Below are 23,339 nucleotides of genomic sequence, written 5' to 3' on the forward strand. Positions count from 1 at the left end.
TTTTTTAAAGGCAGTAAATGAAACTGAATGTTTGAAACTGTTTCGCTGCCAGACAAGGCTCTGCTGATAGCCAGGTGTAGCAGTGGTAAGGATTCACTCCGTGGTGCTGAAAAGAAAGCTAGGCTGTTGGGACAGCTTAATGTAGACCCTAACAGTTTGTGGGCACCGATTGTCACCGTTATAGTGCAATTAATGTATTGTTTAGTGTTGTGTAGAGGCTTTGGTGGCATGCATCTAAAAAAAAATGTTTTAGTTTGCCCCACCTAGATTTACATGCCTAAATCACCACTGGGTAGAAGTAAATTAATCCACAAATATAATTTGACATATTATAAATGACTTTTCATTCATTTGATTATATAATATTGAAGGCCATTCAAAAACAGTGTGAGACATGATCCAGGAAGTAAGCAGGACTTTCATACCGTATTGACAAAGGACGTTTGTCTAATTGTGTTCTATGTGGTTTAACCATTTAAGGCATAAAATAAGTAGTTACATACTTATAGTTATCCTTGTCCAGTCAGTTCTTGCCCCTTCTAGAAAGTAATCAATCCACCTGTACAAGGACCCTCAATTTCATGGATGGTAGCTACACTTTCAAGGCTACTCCTTTTGGCTAGCCCACCCTCTGGTTCGGATCTTCCAGATGACACGTGTTGGAGAAAGAGATGGACGTTTGGACTGTATGGACTGATCTGGGACACAAGCCCTTTTAAAGTATTGCATGTAATGGTATCACAAGAACTGAACGACCGAACGCTGGAGCTGGCCGACCCAAAGTCATGTCAGAGGTAAGCAGCTGAAGAAGGTAAACGGTCTTGTACCCAGACTTGACTTAGCCTAGCTGTACAAATAGATGTAGAACTTCATTAACCAGGTGGTTCGAGGCCTGAATGCTGATGGGCTGAAAGTCGTGGGATATCAGACCATTTACCATGGGTATGACACAAAAATACTATTTACTGGTCTAATTATGTTGTTAACCAGTTTATAATAGCAACATTGGTGGTTTGTGGTATATGGCCAATATACCACGGCTAAGGGCTGTATCCAGGCACCCTGCGTTTCGTCTTGTATAAGAACAGCCCTTAGTGTGGCCATATTTTTATTTAAACTTTATTTAACTAGGCAAGTCAGATAAGAACAAATTCTTATTTACAATGACAGCCTACCGGGGAACAGTGGTTTAACTGCCTTGTTCAGGTGCAGAACAATAGATTTTTACCTTGTCAGCTCGGGGATTCAATCCAACAATCTTTCAGTTACTGGCCCAAGGCTCTAACCACAAGGCTACCTGCTGCCCCTAACCACACCTCCTCGGCCTTATTGCTTAATTATACCAGCAGGTGGTAGCAATGCAGCACCCTCTTCAACCCATAGACCACAGTGCTCATCAACTGTTCATAAATAAAACCTATGGTCCATAAATGACAATCAACTTTTACAAGATGTAATTTGAAGTTTGGGTTCTGGATGCTGATCGGCTGAAATGTGTGGTTTGTATATCTAGCCTGGTCATCTGTTACTGGGTTTTGTGGATCTCCATTATCATCTGGGTTTAAGGTGGCCAGCCGTTCAGTGGCAACCCATCATTCAAGGCAGGTGGGGCACCTGTTTAGCAAAAATAATTAGATATATATATCTAAAAAATGCGATGCCTGTTTTGCATGTTATTTTGGTATTATTATGTGTCACATCAGTTTGCAAACAATGTAAAAAAAATTATAATTTTGTCCCATTGTCTTATCGTTCTTCAGTACCGTTGTGGAATAGCTGTGCAGGTGCCTTATTTTGCACAAAGGGAGGGAGCACTTTGTTCATGGTGCCTGCCAGACTTGTTTTTGTTGCAAGCAACTTGTTCACCAATGACTGTGAATTGAAGAAATTGTCCATGGAGACATTTCTACCCTTGCCAATGTAAGGGGAGACTCAAATGATGTCAGTTAGCCTATCAGAAGCTTCTAAAGCCATGACATAATTTTCTGGAATTTTCCAAGCTGTTTAAAGGCACAGTCAACTTAGTGTATGTAAACTTCTGACCCACTGGAATTGTGATACAGTGAATTATAAGTGACATAATCTGTCTGTAAACAATTGTAGGAAAAATGACGTGTCATGCACAAAGTAGATGTCCTTAACCGACTTGCCAAAACTATAGTTTGTTAACAAGACATTTGTGGAGTGGTTGAAAAACGAGTTTTAATGATTCCAACCTAAGTGTGTGTAAATTTCCGACTTCAGCTGTAGAACGCTTGTTGATTTCTGAGCATTCTTATATCTCCTAGATATAGGACAGACACCTCAGCCTTATTCCTTATGATTTTTTTTTTAAAGATTTGTTTTGCCATTTTTTGTGTGTATTCAATGCATTTCTATGGGCTATATATAGCAGGCCAAATTCAATATTTTATCAAATAATTTGTAAATAATTTTTATATATACACCTGCAGGGCTCCTCAAATAAAAAATCAAATAGCTAAATGATCCATGGTATGCTCATCTTAAAACAATTCCATATGTTAAATTTGTAGAAATATACAGTGCATTCAGAAAGTATTCAGACCCCTTGACCTTTTCCACATTTTGTTACGTTAACGCCTTACTGACAAAGCAAATACATGTTTGTAGAAATTTGATCAAATGTGTAAAATAAACAAAAACAGATGTCACAAATACATAAGTATTCAGACCCTTTACTCAGTACTTTGTTGAAGCACCTTTGGCAGCGATTACATCCTTGAGTCTTCTTTGGTATGACGCTACAAGCTTGGCACACCTGTATTTGTGGAGTTTCTCCCATTCTTCTCTGCAGATCCTCTCAAGCTCTGTCAGGTTGGATGGGGAGAGTTGTTCCAAAGCCACTCCTGTGTTGTCTTGGCTCTGTGTTTAGGGTCGTTGTCCTGTTGGAAGGTGAACCTTCGCCCCAGTCTGAGATCCTGAGTGCTCTTGAGCAAATTTCATCAAGGATCTCTCTGTACTTTGCTCCGTTCATCTTTTCCTCGACCCTGACTAGCCTCCCAGTCCCTGCCGTTGAAAAACACACCCACAGCATGATGCGGCCACCACTATGCTTCACAGTAGGGATGTTGCCAGGTTTCCTCCAGATTCAGGCCAAAGAAATCTTGGTTTCATCAGACCAGAGAATCTTGTTTCTCATGGTCTGAGAGTCCTTTAAGTCCTTTTTGGCAAAGTCCAAGCAGGCCTTTTACTGAGGAGTGGCTTCCGTCTGGCCACACTACCATATAGGCCTGATTGGCGGAGTGCTGCAGAGAAGGTTGTCCTTCTGGAAGGTTCTCCCATCTCCACAGAGGTACTCTGGAGCTCTGTCAGAGTGAACATCGGGTTCTTGGTTACCTTCCTGACCAAGGCCCTTCTCCCCCGATTGCTCAGTTTGTCTGGGCGGCTGTAGCTCTAGGAAGTCTTGGTGGTTCCAAAGATTTTATTTTATTTTACATTGAACTTTTATTTCACTAGGCAAGTCCGTTAAGAACAAATTATTATTTACAATGACGGCCTACCTGTAAAAGAATGATGGAGGCCACTGTGTTCTTGGGGACCGTCAATGGTTAAGAAATGTTTTGGTATCCTTCCCCAGATCTACGCCTCGACACAATCCAGTCTTGGAGCTCTACGGACAATTCCTTTGACCTCATGCCTTGGTTTTTCCTCTGACATGCACTGTCAACTGTGGGACCTTATATAGACAGGCGTGTGCCTTTCCAAATCATGTCCAATCAATTGAATTTACCACAGGTGGACTCAAATCAAGATACAGAAACATCTCAAGGATGATCAAAGGAAACACGATGCACCTGAGCTCAATAGCAAAGGGTTTGAATACATAAAAATGTATATAACACTGTTTTCGCTTTGTCATTATGAGGTATTGTGTGAAGATCGATGATGGAAAAAAAGTCATTAAATACATTTTAATATAAGGTTGTAACGTAACAAAATGTGGAAAAAGTGAAGGGGTCCAAATGCACCGTATACCATATACAGTAGGTGTGACAATATCAGACAATTAAAAGTGGATATGGATATCTTCTAATGGAGCAACTCATGGGTCAGACAGCCTGTTCCATCAGCCAAGTACATCCCCTAATAAAGAGACTGAGGATCCATTCTGGAGAGCGGAGGCCCATTGTGTTTGAGCCAAAATGTTCTGTTACTTTCCCTGGTAGGCTACAGAGCCAGTCTCAGTTCATTTAGATTACACATCTCAGATGCCTCACAGTGCACACAGAGGGGAAAAAAGGTCTACTGGGTTCAGCACACACAATTACTCTGTCCGGGATGGATGTCATCCACTCCACTGTCTAGTTGTGCTCATCAAGCTTGATTGCCTATTCTCATGTTTTCTGGCCGCTTATACTTTTTGTATGGCCAATAAAGCATTAGGGAAAAGGGATTTGAATGGGAATTGTAGTTTCCATCGCTATGGTTTACAAATGCCATGCTCATTTTATTTTGTTGTAAAAGTGATACATTTTGTTGTCATCCATCTGTCTATTGAGATGAGAATCTAAATGAAGTAATTAACAGTCAGTGCATTCTATTCCAATTAGGATGTCTGATATCCTCTTGCTTTCCACTGTAGTCCACGGCGCCACTGGTTTTCCCCTCTGGCTAGGACCTTTTCAAGGTTGTCATGTAATGGAATGATTGGCTGGTTCAATCGAATGAAACACCTTTTCATAGCCACAGAATGTGGTGAATAAACAGAATGGTTGCCAATGTGTTCTGGAAAGGTCAAGGTCACTATTAGTTAGGATTAAACTCTTTACTCTTTCTTTCATGCACTTTGTTAAAACGTGACAAAAAGTAACCTTTTCCGAGGAAACTATAACTGTGCATATAAAAATCTACCAACCACTTAGTAAAAAATATTCATTAGAATCGGGGTGTTCATCAGGATGTTCATCAGGATGTTAAAGGCAAACTAGAAGGCAGCAAGTTTGAGTTTGAAGAGCCTTTTATCTTGACATTTCTAAAGAAAATGTTTAAATGCAGACATGCAATCAAAACGGCAACATGTTTCGGCACAGCTCATTTTAGCACAGGGCCTTCATCTGTTAACTTTTCCTTTCTACATAAAGGGGCTTGAATAAAGAGAGGCTATAATTCAGAACGATTAATATACAGCTTTGAGAGAACACAAAGTCTGAATATCTTACAGGAAGCACTCTGGCTGTCGTTAATGGCTGGAGATGGTGGAGTAGATAAGAATTCTGTTTTGATTCTATGGTGATGTTAATGTTAAATGACTATTAGAAGGCAGGTGTAATTCTAACTTTGATTGGAATGCTCTCATAACTCACTCATTTTCAGAGGTCACAGAAAAACCTCACCTCTGGTTTATCTTTTCCAGACGTGGGCAGTAAAACGGGAACATTTGTTCACTCATGCCCCATTAGCAGATGAAGTCAATTTAGCGGAGGTACTAAAGGCAAGGAAAAGCATGGTGGCAATATACATTTATAGGAGTAATAGCAACTGTGACGGGTGTGAAGAGAGGCTTTCAGTGAAGCTCACCTCTGAGGAAAAAAACGATTCTCTTACTTCTGCCTGGTTCTGTTGTCATCATTGGGATTTCAGTTTTTGTTCATATCAGGAAAATAATTGTTTCTTACCCATAGAGGTCTGGCTTGAATGTTCTTAGACAAGTGTGACTTGTACTGATACCTCATTAACAGAGAAATATGTTTGGGTTGGGCAATTGCAACATAACAGAATGATGCTGAGACACCTATTTTTCACTTTAAAAGGTCTGTCAAACAAAAAACGCTGATTGAAAAGCTAAACAAACCATACAACTCTATGCACAAGGACGACTTTTAACAATTTCCACTGAAAGTTTTACAAAAGCACATTTACCTGAAGAACATTTCAGATGCAAAGTTTGGTAACAGAATGACGGCAAAAACAGCATTCTGTTTGTCATTCTGTTACCAAACTTTGCATCTCCACTGCTCTTCAGGTAAATGTGTTTTTGTAGTGTTCAGTAGAATTTGTTCAAAGTCGTTCTTCCTTGTACATAGTTCTATGGTTTGTTTGAATTTGCAATCATTGGTGTTTGTTTGACGTACATTTTTAAAGTGAAAAATCTGAATCTCAACATCATTCTGTTACCGTGGTATTGACCGGTTCTTTTGCATAGTGTCAGGTCCAGAACAAAGAGTTGAGCTCTTACATCCATAGAATGGAGCCTAAATGTTGGTGATGAGGTTGTGATTATTGATCAATCCTCCCTCTCTCCTCTTATGACATGTGTGGGGGGTAATATTAGCGTTGTTGGACACCTTGTCCTGAGATTTAAACTTTGAGTGACTAATGACAGTCATAATAGATGTTGAGCCTGTCACCATCAGGGCCCCCATGGCAGCAACGATTGCACTTTTCGATAAGCACTGTAAAATGACAGCCCCCCCACCCCATTCAAAGATGACACATGTCCTATACAGCCAACCTGCTTTCAGCATGAGTTGCTTATGCAGTAAGTAAGAATTTCAAATGTTTTCATTTGAATAGCGAAAGATTGTTTGAATGCACTGTGCTGTATTCTCTCAGTGAAAGCTGCTCATCCAGATGTGTTATGAAAGTAGTTGATCAACAATCTACTGTATCTGGATGGTGATACTCAGTCTGTGTGTCCTTTATCGTCTATCTCCTCTCCCTCTTCCCAGAAAGATAAATCAGTATGTTTGCAGCACAAAGATAACCCACAAATGTAGACTAAATAATAAAACTGTCTAACGTGTTCTGAAGCAACAAAGATTCAGAACACGTTAGACAGTTTTATTATTTTGTCCATATGTGTGTGTTATCTTTGTGCTGCAAACATACTGATTTATCTTTCTGGGAAGAGGGAGAGGAGATAGACGATAAAGGACAAAGGTGGGATTCCACTGGAATATTGGCAATCCATAGACAACACAACAGTCTGTCTCATTTGCCTCAGGACAGTTGTAACCAACCTATTGTAACTTTGCTGCTCTGCATTTCACCCAGGAGAATGTTTATGATTTGAAAAAGGGCCTGTTGAGCCAAAAGAGGGTTGTATGAATACATGATGAGAATCAGCCGTGTCTGAGTTACTGTGTGTGAACACATACGGCTGAGTTAGAATTGATACCAACTGGCTGTTAATGTTTTTTGTTGGCTGAGTGGGCTGACACTTAGGTTCCCCCAAGCTCAAGTGTGCATACTGATACAACTAGTACACCATATTCACTGGCAACTCTAGCTAGCTGTATAAGTAAAGATATCAGAATGAATACTGAGTGAGACTGAACACTTTAATGGAAAACTATGTATTGTGAAAAGCTGTGGAGAGAGGTCAGGAAGCAGAATAAAACATCAATTTGCCATGAAAAGTAAACTTCTTTATCCTCAATGTGGGAAACAGAAGGAAATGCTCTCTCTGGCTGTGGAGAAAGGGATTGGGAAGCATTGTCACCATGCTGACTGTTTCTGTGGGTTTTACTGTCACATGTTATTTGGCAGATGGAGTCTCCTGTTTGGTGCGTCAATTCAACACAGACACCCTGTCAGTACAAAAAAAACTATTTGGCAGGCTACCACACAGGGGTCCCATATTCCTCTGCTTCACTATTTCAGCTTTCGTTTGAACCCTAGTATTCACACTATAAAGTGTTGCTGAGAGAACATATTGAGAGAGAGAGAGAGAGAGAACAGTGAGATGACAGACCTGTTCTAGTAGCTAAGGCAATCAACATGATGGGCCGACTTCACACTTGTCACTCTGGACGCAGCAATTAAGAGCCGTCAGAGTTTTATCAGGAAAAGACCGTTTGGATATCATTCATTACAGTTCTTCACTCTGCACCTCTAATGAACATCCCCCTGAGAAATGGTTCTCATACTTTGCTCTTTTCAAAAGATGCATCATTTATTAGACTTACCCTGAGCAACTTTCCTTCAAATGCTTTTCTGAAAGTTTTAGAGTATCATTAATCCAAAACCGTTGACTTTCTAGTCGGCAGTACTTCACTGTTGACTTGATTTTATAGTCCAATAGTTTTTATTTCTTTTGGATGAAACAAATAAACTACACCTCTGAAAAATACATTTGAAAAAACATTGAGAGCAATGCATTGACTATATTTCAATGAGCTAGTTACACTATAGTCGTCACCCTTGTGCTAGGGTAAGATACGATGAATAATGACAATGAGTTACAGACTCAGCCTTTTGACAGATGGGTTAATGGTATTATTGAGGGTTTTGATAGGGAGTGGCTCTTCTCAGTGGCTTAGGGCCCACATCACTATGTAAATAGTTAATCATCTCATTTAAACTATAGGGTCCAATGATTTTATTTGTTATGTTGTCTTTGTGTGAAATTCAATGGCAGACATCCAGAGAGAGTCACACCTTATTTATTTTCTAATTAATCTGTGTTTGTTTTGTTCCACCACTATGCCACTGCTGTCGTTGGTCTGTGCATGGATCCAGCTTTTATATTTATTAATATGACACATTTTTTGTTAGGCATTTTTTAAAGATAAACAGACAATCTGGACATTATCTTTCCAATGTGTTGACTTGTTGTTTGCTGTCACAGACTGAACAATAAGGCATGCAATTAAAATGATAATTTGGGAAACTGCATTCAAGTGTAAGTATTCTATTCTCACGAGGTAGCCTACACTCTCCCTGATAAACATCAGAAACCTTTTTGACCAAGATTCACAGCCACAATTTGAACAAGATATGGTACAGAACGTGATGCAAAAGGCCTGTTCACAATGTCATGTCACTTTAGGTCTCTCAGAGAGATGGAACGCACTTACAAACATACAAACCACCAGGAATACATTTGTAGAATTGCCTGTATATGACCGAACACCAGCAGTAATGAAAAAGCTGACAATAGAGCTAAACATATGGAGATTTAATTGGCATAAGTCCATTACAATGATCCGATTGACATTGTTGAATGGCACATTTTCTGTTTAACTGCCCTCTACCAGTAAAACTGATATTAAACATGACAAAAATCCCAAACAAATAGAAATAACCTAAAGATTCCATTTAAAGCTAAAAGCCTCCGAGCCTACAATGCTTGATTGAATGGTTTTTGCAGACAGGCACTTGCTCCATACTCCCAACGCCTGCAGTGAAAAGGGGATGTTTCCCTTTTCTTCCAATAGAGAGAGTCTGGCTCTTGCCCTGAAACCTTTCAGCAGGAGCTGTAATGTTCAGCCATGTTTTCATCCCAGTGACACTGACAGTTTACACTGACGTTTAACTCCATGTTACTACACTCTCGGCAGCCACTCACAGTGGGTTGGACATGTCAAGTGTGTCAAACAATTACCCATTGGTGTGTTCATACAGTCACTTTCCCTCTGAGTCACTCTTCTGAAAATGTTCTGTAGCTGACAGAATTCTCCAACACATGTAAAAACCTTTCACCCAACCATGCTAATGACTAGACTGGACCTTTGGAGTGGTGGCAGAGATTACACCTTCCCACTCCCCTTTATTTGTTGACGTGTCCTTTTGGACTCCAGTTTGGATCAGCTGAGGAGGATCACCTGGGTATGTAGTCGTGCGGCAGGCCGCTGTAGTTCCTGTCCCTCAGGGCCTGGTCCACTGTGTGGATGTAGGAGTCAATGGTGCTCCTCAACTCTGCTGTGAAGGGGTCGAAGGAGGGCCGCTGGGCCCTACCAGAGCGTTTGAAGTGACCGTCCTGGTTGCTCTGGGCACACATCAGCCTCTCCTCCGTTATGGTGGCGTTGAGGAAGGAGGTGAGGAGGCGGAGCTGGGGAAAGAGCGCCCTCTGCAGGTCCTCGTAGTGCACCACCAACAGGCGACGGCCAAACTGTAGCCAGCTCAGAGCGTGGGACGCCCACCAGGGGGCATAGCTGTCAACAAACTCTGGCCACTCTGAGGTAAACAGAGGAGAGAGGAAACCGAGGTATCTGATCAGTGTGTGCTGTGCACAGACATGGCTGACATCTCCCATTCAGTTTATGCAGCGATATGGCAGCTGAATATTTGTCACCATTTATGAACATCTGTTTGAAACAGACTTTTGACCAATAGTTGACCAAAATCTCTTATGTGTTGATTTATGTGTTTTGCATGCCTTAGTTGGCACATAACCCCCAGTCCATTTCCCAAACCACTGAGCTGTGATTGTTGTGTTACCTTTGCTCCTCCACTGTTTGTCTGTGGCATAGCCAAGGTGTCCGGCACACTTCCTGTTGAACTCTGCCATGAGGGAACGGTAGGGGTTCCGGATCAGTAATATGGCAGAGTCAAACATCTCGATCTCCCTCTGCCCACTCTCATGGGTCTTCACACAGATGCTACGCCCACTCTTCCAGTAGTCCTTCTCCCCTTTGAAACCTGGTAGAAAACCCCAGATACAGAAGAAGATCAAACCTCCGCAAGGCCATGTGTCACAAAGCACTAAAGGTCCAGATCAAGTTACTGTCATAGATATTTGTAAGTACTGTACAAGTATATACATTAGAGAAATTCTATGAGAGCCCATGGTTTAGAAAATGGTAGCGTGTGCTTGAAAATGATACAATGATATATTCCAGGAGAGAAACATCAATCATTCCTGGTATATGTTATTATTATCCATCACAAAACCTGAGCTGTGTTCACATTCTGCCTCACCTCTGTTGTAAAGTGTGCCATCAAAGTAGAAGCTGCCAGTGTAGTAGCCCGTCACGAGCTCGATCAGGTGGCGTACCCAGGTGTTGCCAGCTCCGGGGAAGCTGGAGAGAGCCACCAGGGAGGTGGACCTCTCAGGTAGAAACATCCTCTCTTTGCACCTGGAGTCTGAATGAGGCAGAAACATCAGGGTTGAACATCGCCATAGACACAGGCCATTGATCGATCTTTGAGCTACTCTATTGAAGCATGCTGTTGCTAAGAGTTTAAATTACAGTAAAGTATAAAGCCTGAATATTTGGCAGTATGTTATTTTTATGGTTTAAATCTTGGACTGTAGTATAAGTGAAACTGAAGGTTATTCAAGACTCTCACCAAGCACAGGTGTCTGGTAGACCTGGTAGTAGTATGGGTCCGCCCGGGATGTGGAGGCAACGGTGTGTGCTGTGCCGTTGGTCTCCAGACATGGCTGGTCTGGTGGCAGACGTTGGTTCAGTCTAAACAGAGATGAGGCCCAGGCACAGTAACAGTGTGGGTTCCTCAACACAGCCAGTGGGAGCTCCTGCAATACCGAACCAGGACCATTAAAAACATCAGAGGCATAACTTCAAGCAGTAATTTACAGTTCAAGGAATATGACTGGGCACTCATTCCCCCTCTGGTGGATTGGATGTGATTTCACCCTTGGGTAACGTGATGGGTGGGTTATATAAGATGTCTGAACCACCCCTGTCCTATTTCCTTTGATTCCTTTTTTTTCCCCAAGTTCAGATATTTTTTGCACAAGTTGTCCTAGTTTTTCTATTCAACATAGTATAGCCCCCACCACCCCACACTATATGGAGTTACAATTTCTATGGAGGCTGACTCTGACGGTGCTCTTTGTTTATTGACACTGGGAGTTACACAAATGTGAAAACACACAAAGCACAAAAGTGTACACACACACACACACACACACACACACACACACACACACACACACACACACACACACACACACACACACACACACACACACACACACACACACACACACACACACACACACACAGTGAATAGGCTAAATCAAATTCAATATTATCTCCCAGCCAATTGTGTGTAGAGCAGAGCAGAGTAAAGTAGATCAGAGTACCCTACTGATGCACCCAGACTGTGTGAAGGCCTGATTACAGCGCCCATCTATTTCTCATTAGAGGGACATTTAACCTTAAACAGTCAAATGGTGTTCCAGTAGCTTCATCACACAGAGCCATGCCATTCTAATCTACCATCTGAGGAGAGCAGAGAGAGCGCATGATCCATGATACCTCACCCCTGGGTCTGTGTGAGGAAGACTTTGGTCTGGGCTGGTGGTGAAGATTAAATAAATGCTTCAGTGGTTTTCAGGGTTTCTTGCTGGGAACAGAATCAAACCTTATCTGTGCAGGTCTCGATGCAGGACTGTGACGTGGAGTTTGACTGGAGGGAGTAGACAGGGAAGACGATGGTGATGTTTTTGGGCAACTTGAAGCAGCCACTGTAGCGGACGTTTCTGACTGTAGAACAGAGGTATGTAGACATCAGGCCACAGCGTATAAACATAACTAAATATATTCCATGTATTTTCTCTTTGTGAGCTGCAATGTTGATTAATGCAAACATATTAGTCTTACACTGCCAAGCTTAAATCAAATGTTGCCCATAGAAATCGACCTATTATCTACTTACCCTTGATGGGAAATGACTAAACTGCATAGTGGCTATGGCTCATATAGTGTATGCATTAGTATAGCACTGGTCTCTCGTGACACTTTTGGCCAGGACACATGTGAAGTGCTTCTGGGTTCAGAGATTAGTCAAGCACATTACAGCCGCTCAGTCAGCCAGTGCTCTATACCAGGTTCCGTGTACTCACATTTCCTCTGTCCTGGGAGCTGTTCCTCCACCTTGTAGATGGAGAGGCGCCCCACGCCCCCACAGGGTGCTCCCCTCTCCCCCCTCTCCCCTCTGCAGCCCAGGCTACAGTCCTCCTCCTGGGCCTGCGGGCTGCTGATGCGGTTACCACAGTGACACTCTGCTCCGTACTCCAGACCTGCGAACCGGTAACCACTGCAGAGAGAGGGAGACATAAACCACTGGCTCACCTCAGTGCCTTAGCCCAGGGCTATCTTTAATCACAGGCTATCATTAGCCCAGGGCTATCTTTAGTCACAGGCTGTCATTAGAACAGGGCTATCTTTAATCCCATGCTATCCTTAGAACAAGGCTATCTTTAATCACAGGCTATCATTTTCCCAGGGCTATCATTAGCCCAGGGCTATCTTTAATCACAGGCTATCAGTAGCCCAGGGCTATCTTTAATCACAGGCTATCAGTAGCCCAGGGCTATCTTTAATCACATGCTATCATTAGAACAAGGCTATCTTTAATCACAGGCTATCATTAGCCTTGGGATACCTTGTTCCATAGGACATCAGATTGCATAACCCCAGGCCAGCGTGTCAATAAATACTAGACATTTTAATTGAATCAATCAGGGCAGGCAGCAGTGAAGCCCAGCGTTAATTTCTCTGTGGTGCTGGCTGGTAACAGTTTTCACTGTTGACAAGATCACAGTAATAGTTCTGGGTGGATGATGGGGGTCCTTTATCCCAAAGGCTATATGAGTCATCCTACTTTAAGTCTCTTTATCCTCTCTCTTTGGAAAGAGAGGAGATATCCAAAATGACCTTTTAGCATTTGCTTTGAGCCCCACCATAAACAGGCTTATGATTCTGGCTGAATATCTTCCCAGCAGTCCACATGGTCTGATTATATTTGCATTGGATATTTGTTTTCGTGGCAATCATTTCCTGCTTCTAGACTTCCTGTGAAATAAGGCCCTGTTAAATGTTTTGTCATAAATTGATTTATTCAGTTTTGTAATGAATTTGAATGATTACTAACACCCCCTAATACCCACTATATCTCATTCTGCATCTCTAACACAGATCTGGCCCTCCACTACACACCACCACCATCCTGCCACCTGGCTCCCATTGAAACACAGGACCTATTCATCCCAGTGACTGAGGCAGAATAATTAACCAAATAGCAGCAGCTCACCATGGTTCCTCTAGACTCATTACCTTTCTGAGCAGGTGTCTTGACACAAAGAGCTGGTCATTTTGCGCAGATCATACAGCATGGTTCCCCCCAGGGCTCGTTCATTGGCATCATGCATGAAGCAGCCCATGTAGGTCCCTTGCCATGTAAAAATAAAACAGTAAATGAAAAGCCATATTACAAATCCATTCGTACAACAATATACAATATGAATTGTTTAGTGCAACACACTATTGAGCAGAGGTAACAGATTTTCAGCAGATTTGAGCCTGTCAGCCCTGTCATTAAGCCTGGAACAAATACAATTTCAACCCAGATCTGGTATGTAGTCAGCAGTTAAACGACAGACATGTTGGCATTCAAAGTAAATTATGTTGCATTAGGTAGGTGGCACCTTTGTGCCTTTTATTGCGTTGTAGAGGACCTCTCTGCTCCTGCGTGTCTGGCATGAGACCGTGGAACCAGCGGTGGTGCAGGTGTTGGACCCCCAGGTGTCGGGACGTGGGCCAGTGTCTCCCCGTCTTGATGCCCCCTCCACCACCCAACACACCTTGGGTGGCTGCCCATCTGGAGCGCGCCCTCAGGCCCAGGCCGGGGGAGGCCCTCACGGCTGTGGGAGGTGCTGGCAGTGCCATGAGAGAAGGGAGACTGGCGTCGCCTGGTGGCTGAGCGGTCTTTAGGGTCAGGCTGGAGCGCTGCAGCAGCAGGATGCTCCCCGCCATCAGGTAGGCGATCCCCAGGAAGAGGAGGAGCATCTGAGCTCGCCGCAGGAAGCAACGCAGCCTGTAGAGGGCCGTGGCCATCCCCACTGCTCAGCTGGTGGCTCTTTGACCCTTAGTGAGCCACCATTCCAGAGAGAAGGGTGAGGGTTAAAACCTCATTATAACCTTCCCAAGGCCCCATCAGTCCAGTCACACAGTAGGTAGGCTACCTGGCTGCAGCCTTAGATGGTTAATGACTCTTTGTGGTTCACAGCTATGCCTTTGGACTGGTAACCAAAAGAACCACTGTGTAATCAGATCCCTCAGATGTGTCACAGCAGCGCCAGACTTTACAGTAATCTCCAAGGGAACAGAACAGCTAGCAAGCCCTGGAAGCAAGTAGTTTCTTGGAAAAACCTAGGGCAACAAAATAGAAGCAAGCAAGTCAGATGTAAATTGGCAGAACATATTTCTCTGTGTATATGACCTCTGTAGAATATAGGAGGGAAACGTATATATATCGGGGGATTAGATCCATAGTTCATGTTGACATATTTTTGTTTCTGTTCTAGAGCACTGAGCATAAAGTCATTTCAGTTGATGTTGACATACACTGTAGGATTGTGTTTCTGTTCTAGAGCACTGAGCATTAAGTTATTTCAGCTCATGTTGACATATAGGATTGTGTTTATGTTCTAGAGCAATGAGCATTAAGTCATTTCCCTTCGTTGTTTCTTCATTGTTTGTCTTTCCTCTGAACCTGGTGTGATACTATATCTGGTGTTAATGGGTGTGTGGGAAGAGGCTATCTTCCAGTTAGCTACAGCACATCCTTAGTTTCTCTGTTTCGCTTGTCTTTGCTTTGGAAATCTCCACCATTCTGCCTCAATTACACTGGCAGCATGACAGCATCACAGCACCATCTGTATTATGTTGTTGTTTCCCTGACTTTAATCAGTGTGTTGGTATGTTTGTAAAGCTCCACACTGACTTGTGTTTGTGATTGGGCTTTGTGAACCATCTTTTGATGATCTGTACCATAACAAACCAATTACGTTCAAGCGGCAACTCAGATCCAGACATGGAAATTAGTGCTCTTCAATTGGACAAGTTCTCTCTCTAATTCTGGAGTAGTAGGGTAGTGGAGAAATGCCAGGTAGTGCATGACAGGCAAGAGATGAAAGCCACTAACAGTCCCACTGGGCACAGATATCAGTTTAAAGTCTAGTTTTGATTTACATTAGGCTGTATTCACTAACGTGAATTCAATGTGAAATCAACAAAAAAGTTAATCATGTAATTGGATTTAAGTTGGATGAAACAATCTAATCAGTTTTCCACGTTGATTCAAAGAGTCACATGCTTTTTTTAAACTTTAACAACGTGGAAACAATGTGGATTCAACCAGTTTTGCCCAGTGGGATGCAATCATCACTAAACCGTCTGCACAAAGACAGCAGCCAGACCATAATGTAATATTACAGAATTATGGCCATGACACTTCCTTTTAGGACTGTTTTTGCCACTAATTCCAATAGTATAACTTTTCTACTGTTTCGACCTTATCAGGCTACCTCTTCTTGGGGATCTTGTTCATAATATTAGGCTGCCAACCAAGAGAAGCAACAGTTTGCACATACACTATGCTCCCACCACATAGCACATCATTTGTTTCTAGTGTTTCATGAACCGCCAACTTCTCTAACTGATCAACATTTCTAATGATTTCTAGAAGTAGTCTATAGATTAGCAACATTTTCGAAAATAATGCCCGCTGTCAAATAATAAACTATGATTTTTGTCAGCGTTAATCTAACTGTGTAATGTATAAGGCATAATAACACATCACCCAATGGAGGATCAAAACAAGTTGCAAAGCACACATGTACTCAATAATGCATAATCAGTGTTATAAAATACAAATCTGAATACCGTTTAGCCTACCTTGGATGTCGACGGTTCGAGACTGCGTGTTTTCATACAGAACGCTATCAGATTCAGGGTCGAATCTCTCTCCCACGTATTCTGAAATCTAAAATATTCGCTCCTATTTTATTTCCAAAACCAGTGAAGCCACGTTTGTATTGTTACGTTTAAGAATCGTCTCCCCGCTCTTCGTCTTTCTCCACTCTCTTTCCCTCTATATGGAAGAGCAGATCGTTACAAAACTAGATGGCAGTGAGGGAGCATACACATTTGCATTGGCGATCCCCGACGCGTCACGAGTCCGCCGTCCTTGTTTATGGGAGACGCGTCCCCCAGTGGCTGTGACCCACTATGGTATGCTATTATCCCTTGGCTAACAGTTACTGTAGAAAGCTGCGTGCATGTTGCCTGCGTCAACACATGTATGAAGTTCTAACAATTTAAGGGTTACTGTGCTGCCCACCTGCTGTCCATTCTGACATTGACAATTGTCCATTCAGCCCTTGTGTTCATTCATTAGAAGCCTCTCCGTCACCCGTGCAGAGAACGTAGCCTGCATCAAATGAGGAGAGGTGACAGTCTAAGCCTGTAGGATTTTAAACAAGATATCAGCACCACGGACAGCGCCAATTCTGACCGTTACTTCCAGTGTTTGATTTTCTTTCTTTCAGGCCAAAACTATTTTACTGATTGTAGCCCTTGATTATTTACATACATTCAATGACCAGATACTTATTCAGCAATTGTATGGTAAAATGTAACAATATAGCTAATAATAATAAAAAGTGTTTGTTAGGAATGATTCAAATAAACACTAGAAGTAAGCCTAGTTAGCGGTTGTGTTGTCCATGATGTATTGTAATCTATTAGGATTAACATGAACCTATTCATATTAATTCATCATAATTAATAATTAAGTACATTTCTGTAGCACTTTTCATAGAATCAAAACGTTCAAGAGAAGAGCAAAAAACAAAAAAGTAATATATCATGACAGGTCAACCAATAATAGAGGCCAAGTACTTGCAAGCTGCATCCTCTGAAGATGGAGAGAGTCCGTTCATGGCTTGAGTGGAAAGAGCTGGTCAGAGGATGGTAGATGATGGTGATGGAGTCTGCTGCTGATCTTGTCGAGGGCATGTCTGGGAACCAGCCTGACTCTTAGAGCCATTGGACGTATCCTCTTCCACTCTGTGTAGCACCCACGCGATGCATCTTCTGCTGGGCGCCAGAATGCCCCCACCCCCCCATTCCTCTCATGCTTCAGACGACTCTTCAAATGATGTAGATCAGGAATTGGCATCCAGGTGAAACAAAAAAGCTGGTACTATGTCCTCCACATGCATTTCTCAAGCAAAAACATCAGCCAACCTGATAGCTAGCCAAGTCAAGCCAAAAAATGTTCACCTGTCAGTTAGTATACGCAAATCCGTGGCTCAAAAACATCAGATATATGCAATAAAAACCATGTTATCAAAAACAAAAGAGCTGATTAAAAATCAACAATTAAAAACAACAACAAAAATAACTAAATATATACACATTTACAGGAGCTCTGTGCTTAGGCTGCTACTAGGGTCACATGGCAACTGTATATATTGTAACACACACTAGACTTGTTCTGATCTTTTTTTTATGACCAACGTGTAATTGCTGACCAGGAATTTGAGCTGTTAGATCAAGTGGTGGGATAGCGGGGTGGCTGCAACTCACAACACTTTGTAGTTAGCCTCACATTGATTAAGTCTTCTTCAACTGATTAAAACATCCAACAGACTATTACAGTAAGACATGTTTAATTTTACACTAATATTCATGGTATTAATATATGGAATATGAGGAAATTACATATGCATCTGGGGCAGCAATGCAGAAGGTCTTCTCTTCCTTGCAGATGTCTGAACTGTGTGAATCAAGCGGCCAGTGAACCTTGCCTGTCTAGACTCAAACATAATTCTCTATGAGGATGTGAGCCAACATTCAAGGCCCCATTACATGTAATAAACATACAACCCTTCAATGATTCTGCCATCTCTATTTCCACCCTTCCCTTGCATATATGTTTTGCAAAGAGCCCCCATTTACAATCCTCTTCCAGCTTGCAATTTATTCCTTTCATTCTGCGGTAGGGAAGTGCACCCTGGTGAACCTGACTACCTGAGATGAGATGAAAGGGGGTAATTGTTGCAAGGTTATTAAAATAAACTGATGATTAGTCAGAAAGAATCTAGCTTCCAGGTCTGAGTCTGTGGGTCTGTTTCTCTGGCATGGTTTCCATGCAGGTGAGGTGACTTGTTTTAAAAAATGTCTATATTTCCAATGAGAGCACAGAACAATGCATGTAATTACCTTGAAAAGGAAAAGCATTTTAGGACATACAACATTTCATTGTAAAACAAAACTTTGACTAAGGGTGCTGACCCCCCAACTTAAAAGCATGCCCACGCATACATGCAGGCATGTAGACACACACACACACACACACACACACACACACACACACACACACACACACACACACACACACACACACACACACACACACACACACACACACACACACACACACACACACACACACACACACACACACACACACACACGTACACAAATCTCTGTTTTTCTTCTTCTCGGTGGGTGGTTAATTGGGCTCTGACAATTAAAAGAAACATCTGGGACTAAAGATTCGTTATCACCTCTGTGTGCTGTGTTCTATGACCTACCCTTGGAATGAAAATGGCTCTATTTTTTATTCGTCTTACAAATCTCTGTGGAGACATCCGCCTCATTTCTCTGTTTTACCACTAATCCTGCCAAGTTTTTCTACCCTATTAAACTGGGATCTGTCCAACTACACAGGGAACAAGCAGCTTGTCCACGCACAAGGGAATGGGATTCTAATAGTGTCTCTCTACACCACTTTGGATCCACTGGTTCATAGCCGGATACAGGCAATATTATATAGCTTTGTATGCTCACAGCCAAATGTCCACAATTCAGTACATGGTGCCCTGTCCATTTAATATCTTGGCTACACCACATCAACAGTCACCATTGTTGGACACTCTGTGTTGACCTTGGCTGTAAAATTTTATTCTAATAAAAGCAGACAGTGAATGAGGGACCTTTTTACTGACCTGATGTCCAGAACATCAACCAAGCCTCCCATACACTGTAAATCAAGCAGTGCTATTCACTAAGGCTTCAATAGAAACTTCTTCGTTTAGATGGATTGCAAGCTCCCGATGATGCTGCTGGCTTAGACTGGACTGTTGTGTTTATCAGTAGTTGATCACTGAATTTGTCACATTGCCACAAGTGTTTGCAATGAGACATGATCAACTGTAAACAGTAGAAAACCATTCAAGATTTTGCTTTACGGCTCAAATGAAAGCCACAGGTTGGCCACATGAAAGCCAGCAGTGGGTGTCACAGTGTCTGTAGGCTATTTCCCTCTACAGATCCATCTCTAACCCTGATCTGAAGTCTCCAACTAAACTGGCCTGGAATCAAAACCCTGATCAGTTAAACGAGATGAGTTTACTTTAATTCTCTTTGAGGATCGATCAGCACAGGGGGCATTGTTGTCTCGTGTGGATCTCATGGGTAGACAGTGGTAGTGCCAATTCCCAACCTGCAGGATCTCGGAGCTCGTCGTTCTGAGTAATCCTATTGGTTTGCCCAAGGTCACAGAACAATCAAGAGATTGATTATGAGCAATCCTCCATCTCTCCATCTCTGCCTTTGGGGGATAAACTGGATTAAAGCACGCAGATGACTGTGGAGTTAAGGCTTTAGGGATAGCAGCGAACACAATCAGTATGTCTCTACATGCCTTTTCTGCTTCAATCATCCACAAGTAATCACTGGAAGAAATGGAACTCCCCTGCATTCCAAAGCTGATAGAAAACAGCTAGCGAGAGATGCAATCCTCATATTCTGTGTGACAAAAAGTTGCTGCATAGGCCTACTCACATGTTCCTTCACCTTCATGTTTCTATTGCGTGTCACTATTGGTGTTTATAATGGATGACTATTCAGTCCATATTTGAGCATTTCTTTCTCTCTCTCTCTCTCTCTCTCTCTCTCTCTCTCTCTATCGCCCTCCCTCCTATCCCTCTCTCCCTCTATTTTCCATCCATCCTTCTCTCTCCCTCTTTCAGCTCTTCAGAGCAGGAACAATAGCCCCGAGTGTTTACGCTTCACACTGCATTACTTATACATGAAGAAGATCCTCTTCATTCGTCTTTGGGACTCCCGCAGCGCGTGGCACTCTCAGTTGTCTGTATCACTCTCATTCTATGTCTTCTCTCTTCACTTTTCATCTTCTCTTCATGGACTGAGTCAGAGACGATGCCTGGCTTTTACTCAGGGCTGAGTCCAAGAGCCGCTGGGAAAATAGCCAGGGCTGAGTGGAATTGAAATAGACAGATGATAGACCTGGCCCTCATATTTGGCCACTTTATTATTTCCTGGTGTGTGCGTGGAAGATCTTTCAAGCAGCCCATTAGATTTTCTGTCCATCTGAGCCTTAACATGCCCATTGAAACAGGTTTGTCTCATTATACCCTGTGCTTTCAGTTGTTTATCTAATTGGTATCCCACTGGGCACAAACTGGTTGAATCAACAGTGTTTACATGTAATTTCAATGGTATTACGTTGAACCAACGTGGAATAGACGTTGAATTGACATCTGTGCCCAGTGGGATGTTGATGGTGTGTCCTGAAAGACCTTTGTAGATTATTGTAGATTTTATTCATTTGAGCGGCAGAAACTAGTATTTGAGTTCCATTCTTCTTAAACAGTAGATTAATTTAGTGTGTTTATAAACTATATATATTTTCATGGCATTTCCTTTAAAAAAAACTGTCAATGAGAGACATTTGTAAGGTGAGGTGAGGACATCTTAACATTTTCCTTGCTGAGCTAATGAGGTAGAAGAATGTAAAATCTGGCATCCCATAATGTCCATGGTGGCTAATTAGAGATCTTGGCTGGTTTATGATCACAGAGCAGAGGGTAAACTGTAACTCCCCCGGCCACACACGTGCACATACACACACACACACACCATTTTCACAGCTGTAATAGGCTTAGTTCAATAATGAATGGGCATGTAAGGTACTCAAGGGTTGAATGTGTTTCATATTCTAATTAAAATGTTTTTATCAACAGGGAGAGAGTAGCTGTCTGCATACATGGGGAGGAAACACTTTGCGAACATTAGCCAAATCAGATGGCAGAGAGGCTAAACCATGAGGGACGGTATGCCAATTACAGTCAATGGGAAGGATTAGATCACATTGAGCTCTATCTGAATCCCTGGCTTGAAAATATATTTGATTAGAATTAGGGGTAAAAGGTAACTTTGGTTGCACTTCATGAATGTAACGTTTCTCCTCTTCATCTGAGGAGGAGTAGGAAGGATCGGACCAATATGCAGCGTGGTAAGTGTCCATGTTAATTTATTAGAACTGAACACACAGAACAAAATAACAAAGTGAATGAAAGAAATGAAACAGTCCTGTCTGGTGAAACAACACACTAACCAGAAAATAACTACCCACAAAGCATAGTGGAAAAACAGGCTACCTAAGTATGGTTCTCAATCAGAGACAACTCTCGACAGCTGCCTCTGATTGGGAACCATACCAGGCCAAACACAGAAATACAAAACCTAGAACAAAAACATAGAATGCCCACCCCAACTCACGCCCTGACCAAACTAAAACAGAGACATTAGAAAGGAACTAAGGTCAGGACGTGACAATGAAGGCCAGTACATACTGTATGAGGCTAGCTATGTACATTTAATTGAAGTTCATTGTAGTTCATCCTTAATGTTTTAGGCACAGATGGGATAATGTACATAGTCTGCACTGTAACAGCCCATCTGAACCTGGCTGTTGTTCAGGAGAATATTTGATCCTTTTATATCAGTTTTTCATTTCCTGTTATTAAACCAAGGTTATTGCTGGGAAATTGAACATGTATGAGCCTCTTTTATATTCCTTTCCTAACGTTTGTTGCTACCCCACTATATTCAATTAAATCAAAGTGTATTGGTCGCTTACACAGTTTAGCAGATGTTATTGCAGGTGCAGCAAAATGCTCATGTCACTAGCCCCTAACAATGCAGTAAAATCTCAAACAAGTACATCAAAAATAAAAAATAGAGTATACAGTTGAAGTCGGAAGTTTACATACACTTAGGTTGGAGTCATTAACTTGTTTTTGAACCCCTCCACAAATTTCTTGTTAACAAACTATAGTTTTGGCAAGTCGATGTAGGACATCTACTTTGTGCATGACACAAGTAATTTTTCCAACAATTGTTTACAGACAGATTATTTCACTTATAATTCACTGTATCACAATTCCAGTCAGCTTGGAAACAGCTTGGAAAATTCCAGAAAATTATGTCATGGTTTTAGAAGCTTCTGATAGGCTAATTGACATCATTTGAGTCAATTGGAGGTGTACCTGTGCATGTATTTCAAGGCCTACCTTTAAACTCAGTGCCTCTTTGCTTGACATCATGAAAAAATCCAAAGAAATCAGCCAAGACCTCAGAAAAAAATTGTAGACCTCCACAAGTCTGGTTCATCCTTGGGAGCAATTTCCAAATGCCTGAAGGTACCACGTTCATCTGTACGAACAATAGTATGCAAGTATAAACACCATGGGACCACGTAGCCATCATACCACTCAGGAAGGAGAAGCGTTCTGTCTCCTAGAGACTAATGTACTTTGGTGCGAAAAGTGCAAATCAATCCTAGAACAACAGCAAAGGACTTTGTGAAGATGCTGGAGGAAACATGTACAAAAGTATCTATATCCACAGTAAAAACAAGTCCTATATCGACATAACCTGAAAGGCCACTCCGCAAGGAAGAAGCCACTGCTCCAAACCACCATAAAAAAAGCCAGACTACGGTTTGCAACTGCACATGGGGACAAAGAT

General features: G+C 42.1%; 1 protein-coding gene across 2 annotated transcripts; it reads right to left on the reverse strand.

Annotated features, from left to right (window-relative positions):
• Positions 1–7,300: 7,300 nt before the first annotated feature.
• LOC112245090 (WSC domain-containing protein 1-like) lies at positions 7,301–16,899 on the reverse strand. Of its 2 annotated transcripts, none has more exons than XM_024413035.2 (9): positions 16,392–16,899; positions 14,171–14,864; positions 13,770–13,884; positions 12,557–12,750; positions 12,076–12,197; positions 11,035–11,221; positions 10,663–10,827; positions 10,183–10,383; positions 7,301–9,918 (listed from the first exon to the last, which is right to left on the reverse strand). In XM_024413035.2, exons 2-9 carry the CDS (start codon positions 14,547–14,549, stop codon positions 9,563–9,565), a joined length of 1,719 nt encoding a protein of 572 aa, XP_024268803.1. In that variant the 5' UTR covers positions 14,550–14,864; positions 16,392–16,899; the 3' UTR covers positions 7,301–9,562. The 2 variants fall into 2 exon arrangements, with proteins under 2 accessions (XP_024268803.1, XP_024268802.1); XM_024413034.2 differs by having other exon boundaries at positions 14,141–14,864; positions 16,392–16,898.
• Positions 16,900–23,339: the final 6,440 nt, after the last annotated feature.

The sequence above is a fragment of the Oncorhynchus tshawytscha genome, linkage group LG30 (genome assembly GCF_018296145.1).
Source record: "Oncorhynchus tshawytscha isolate Ot180627B linkage group LG30, Otsh_v2.0, whole genome shotgun sequence".
Taxonomy (NCBI): domain Eukaryota; kingdom Metazoa; phylum Chordata; class Actinopteri; order Salmoniformes; family Salmonidae; genus Oncorhynchus; species Oncorhynchus tshawytscha.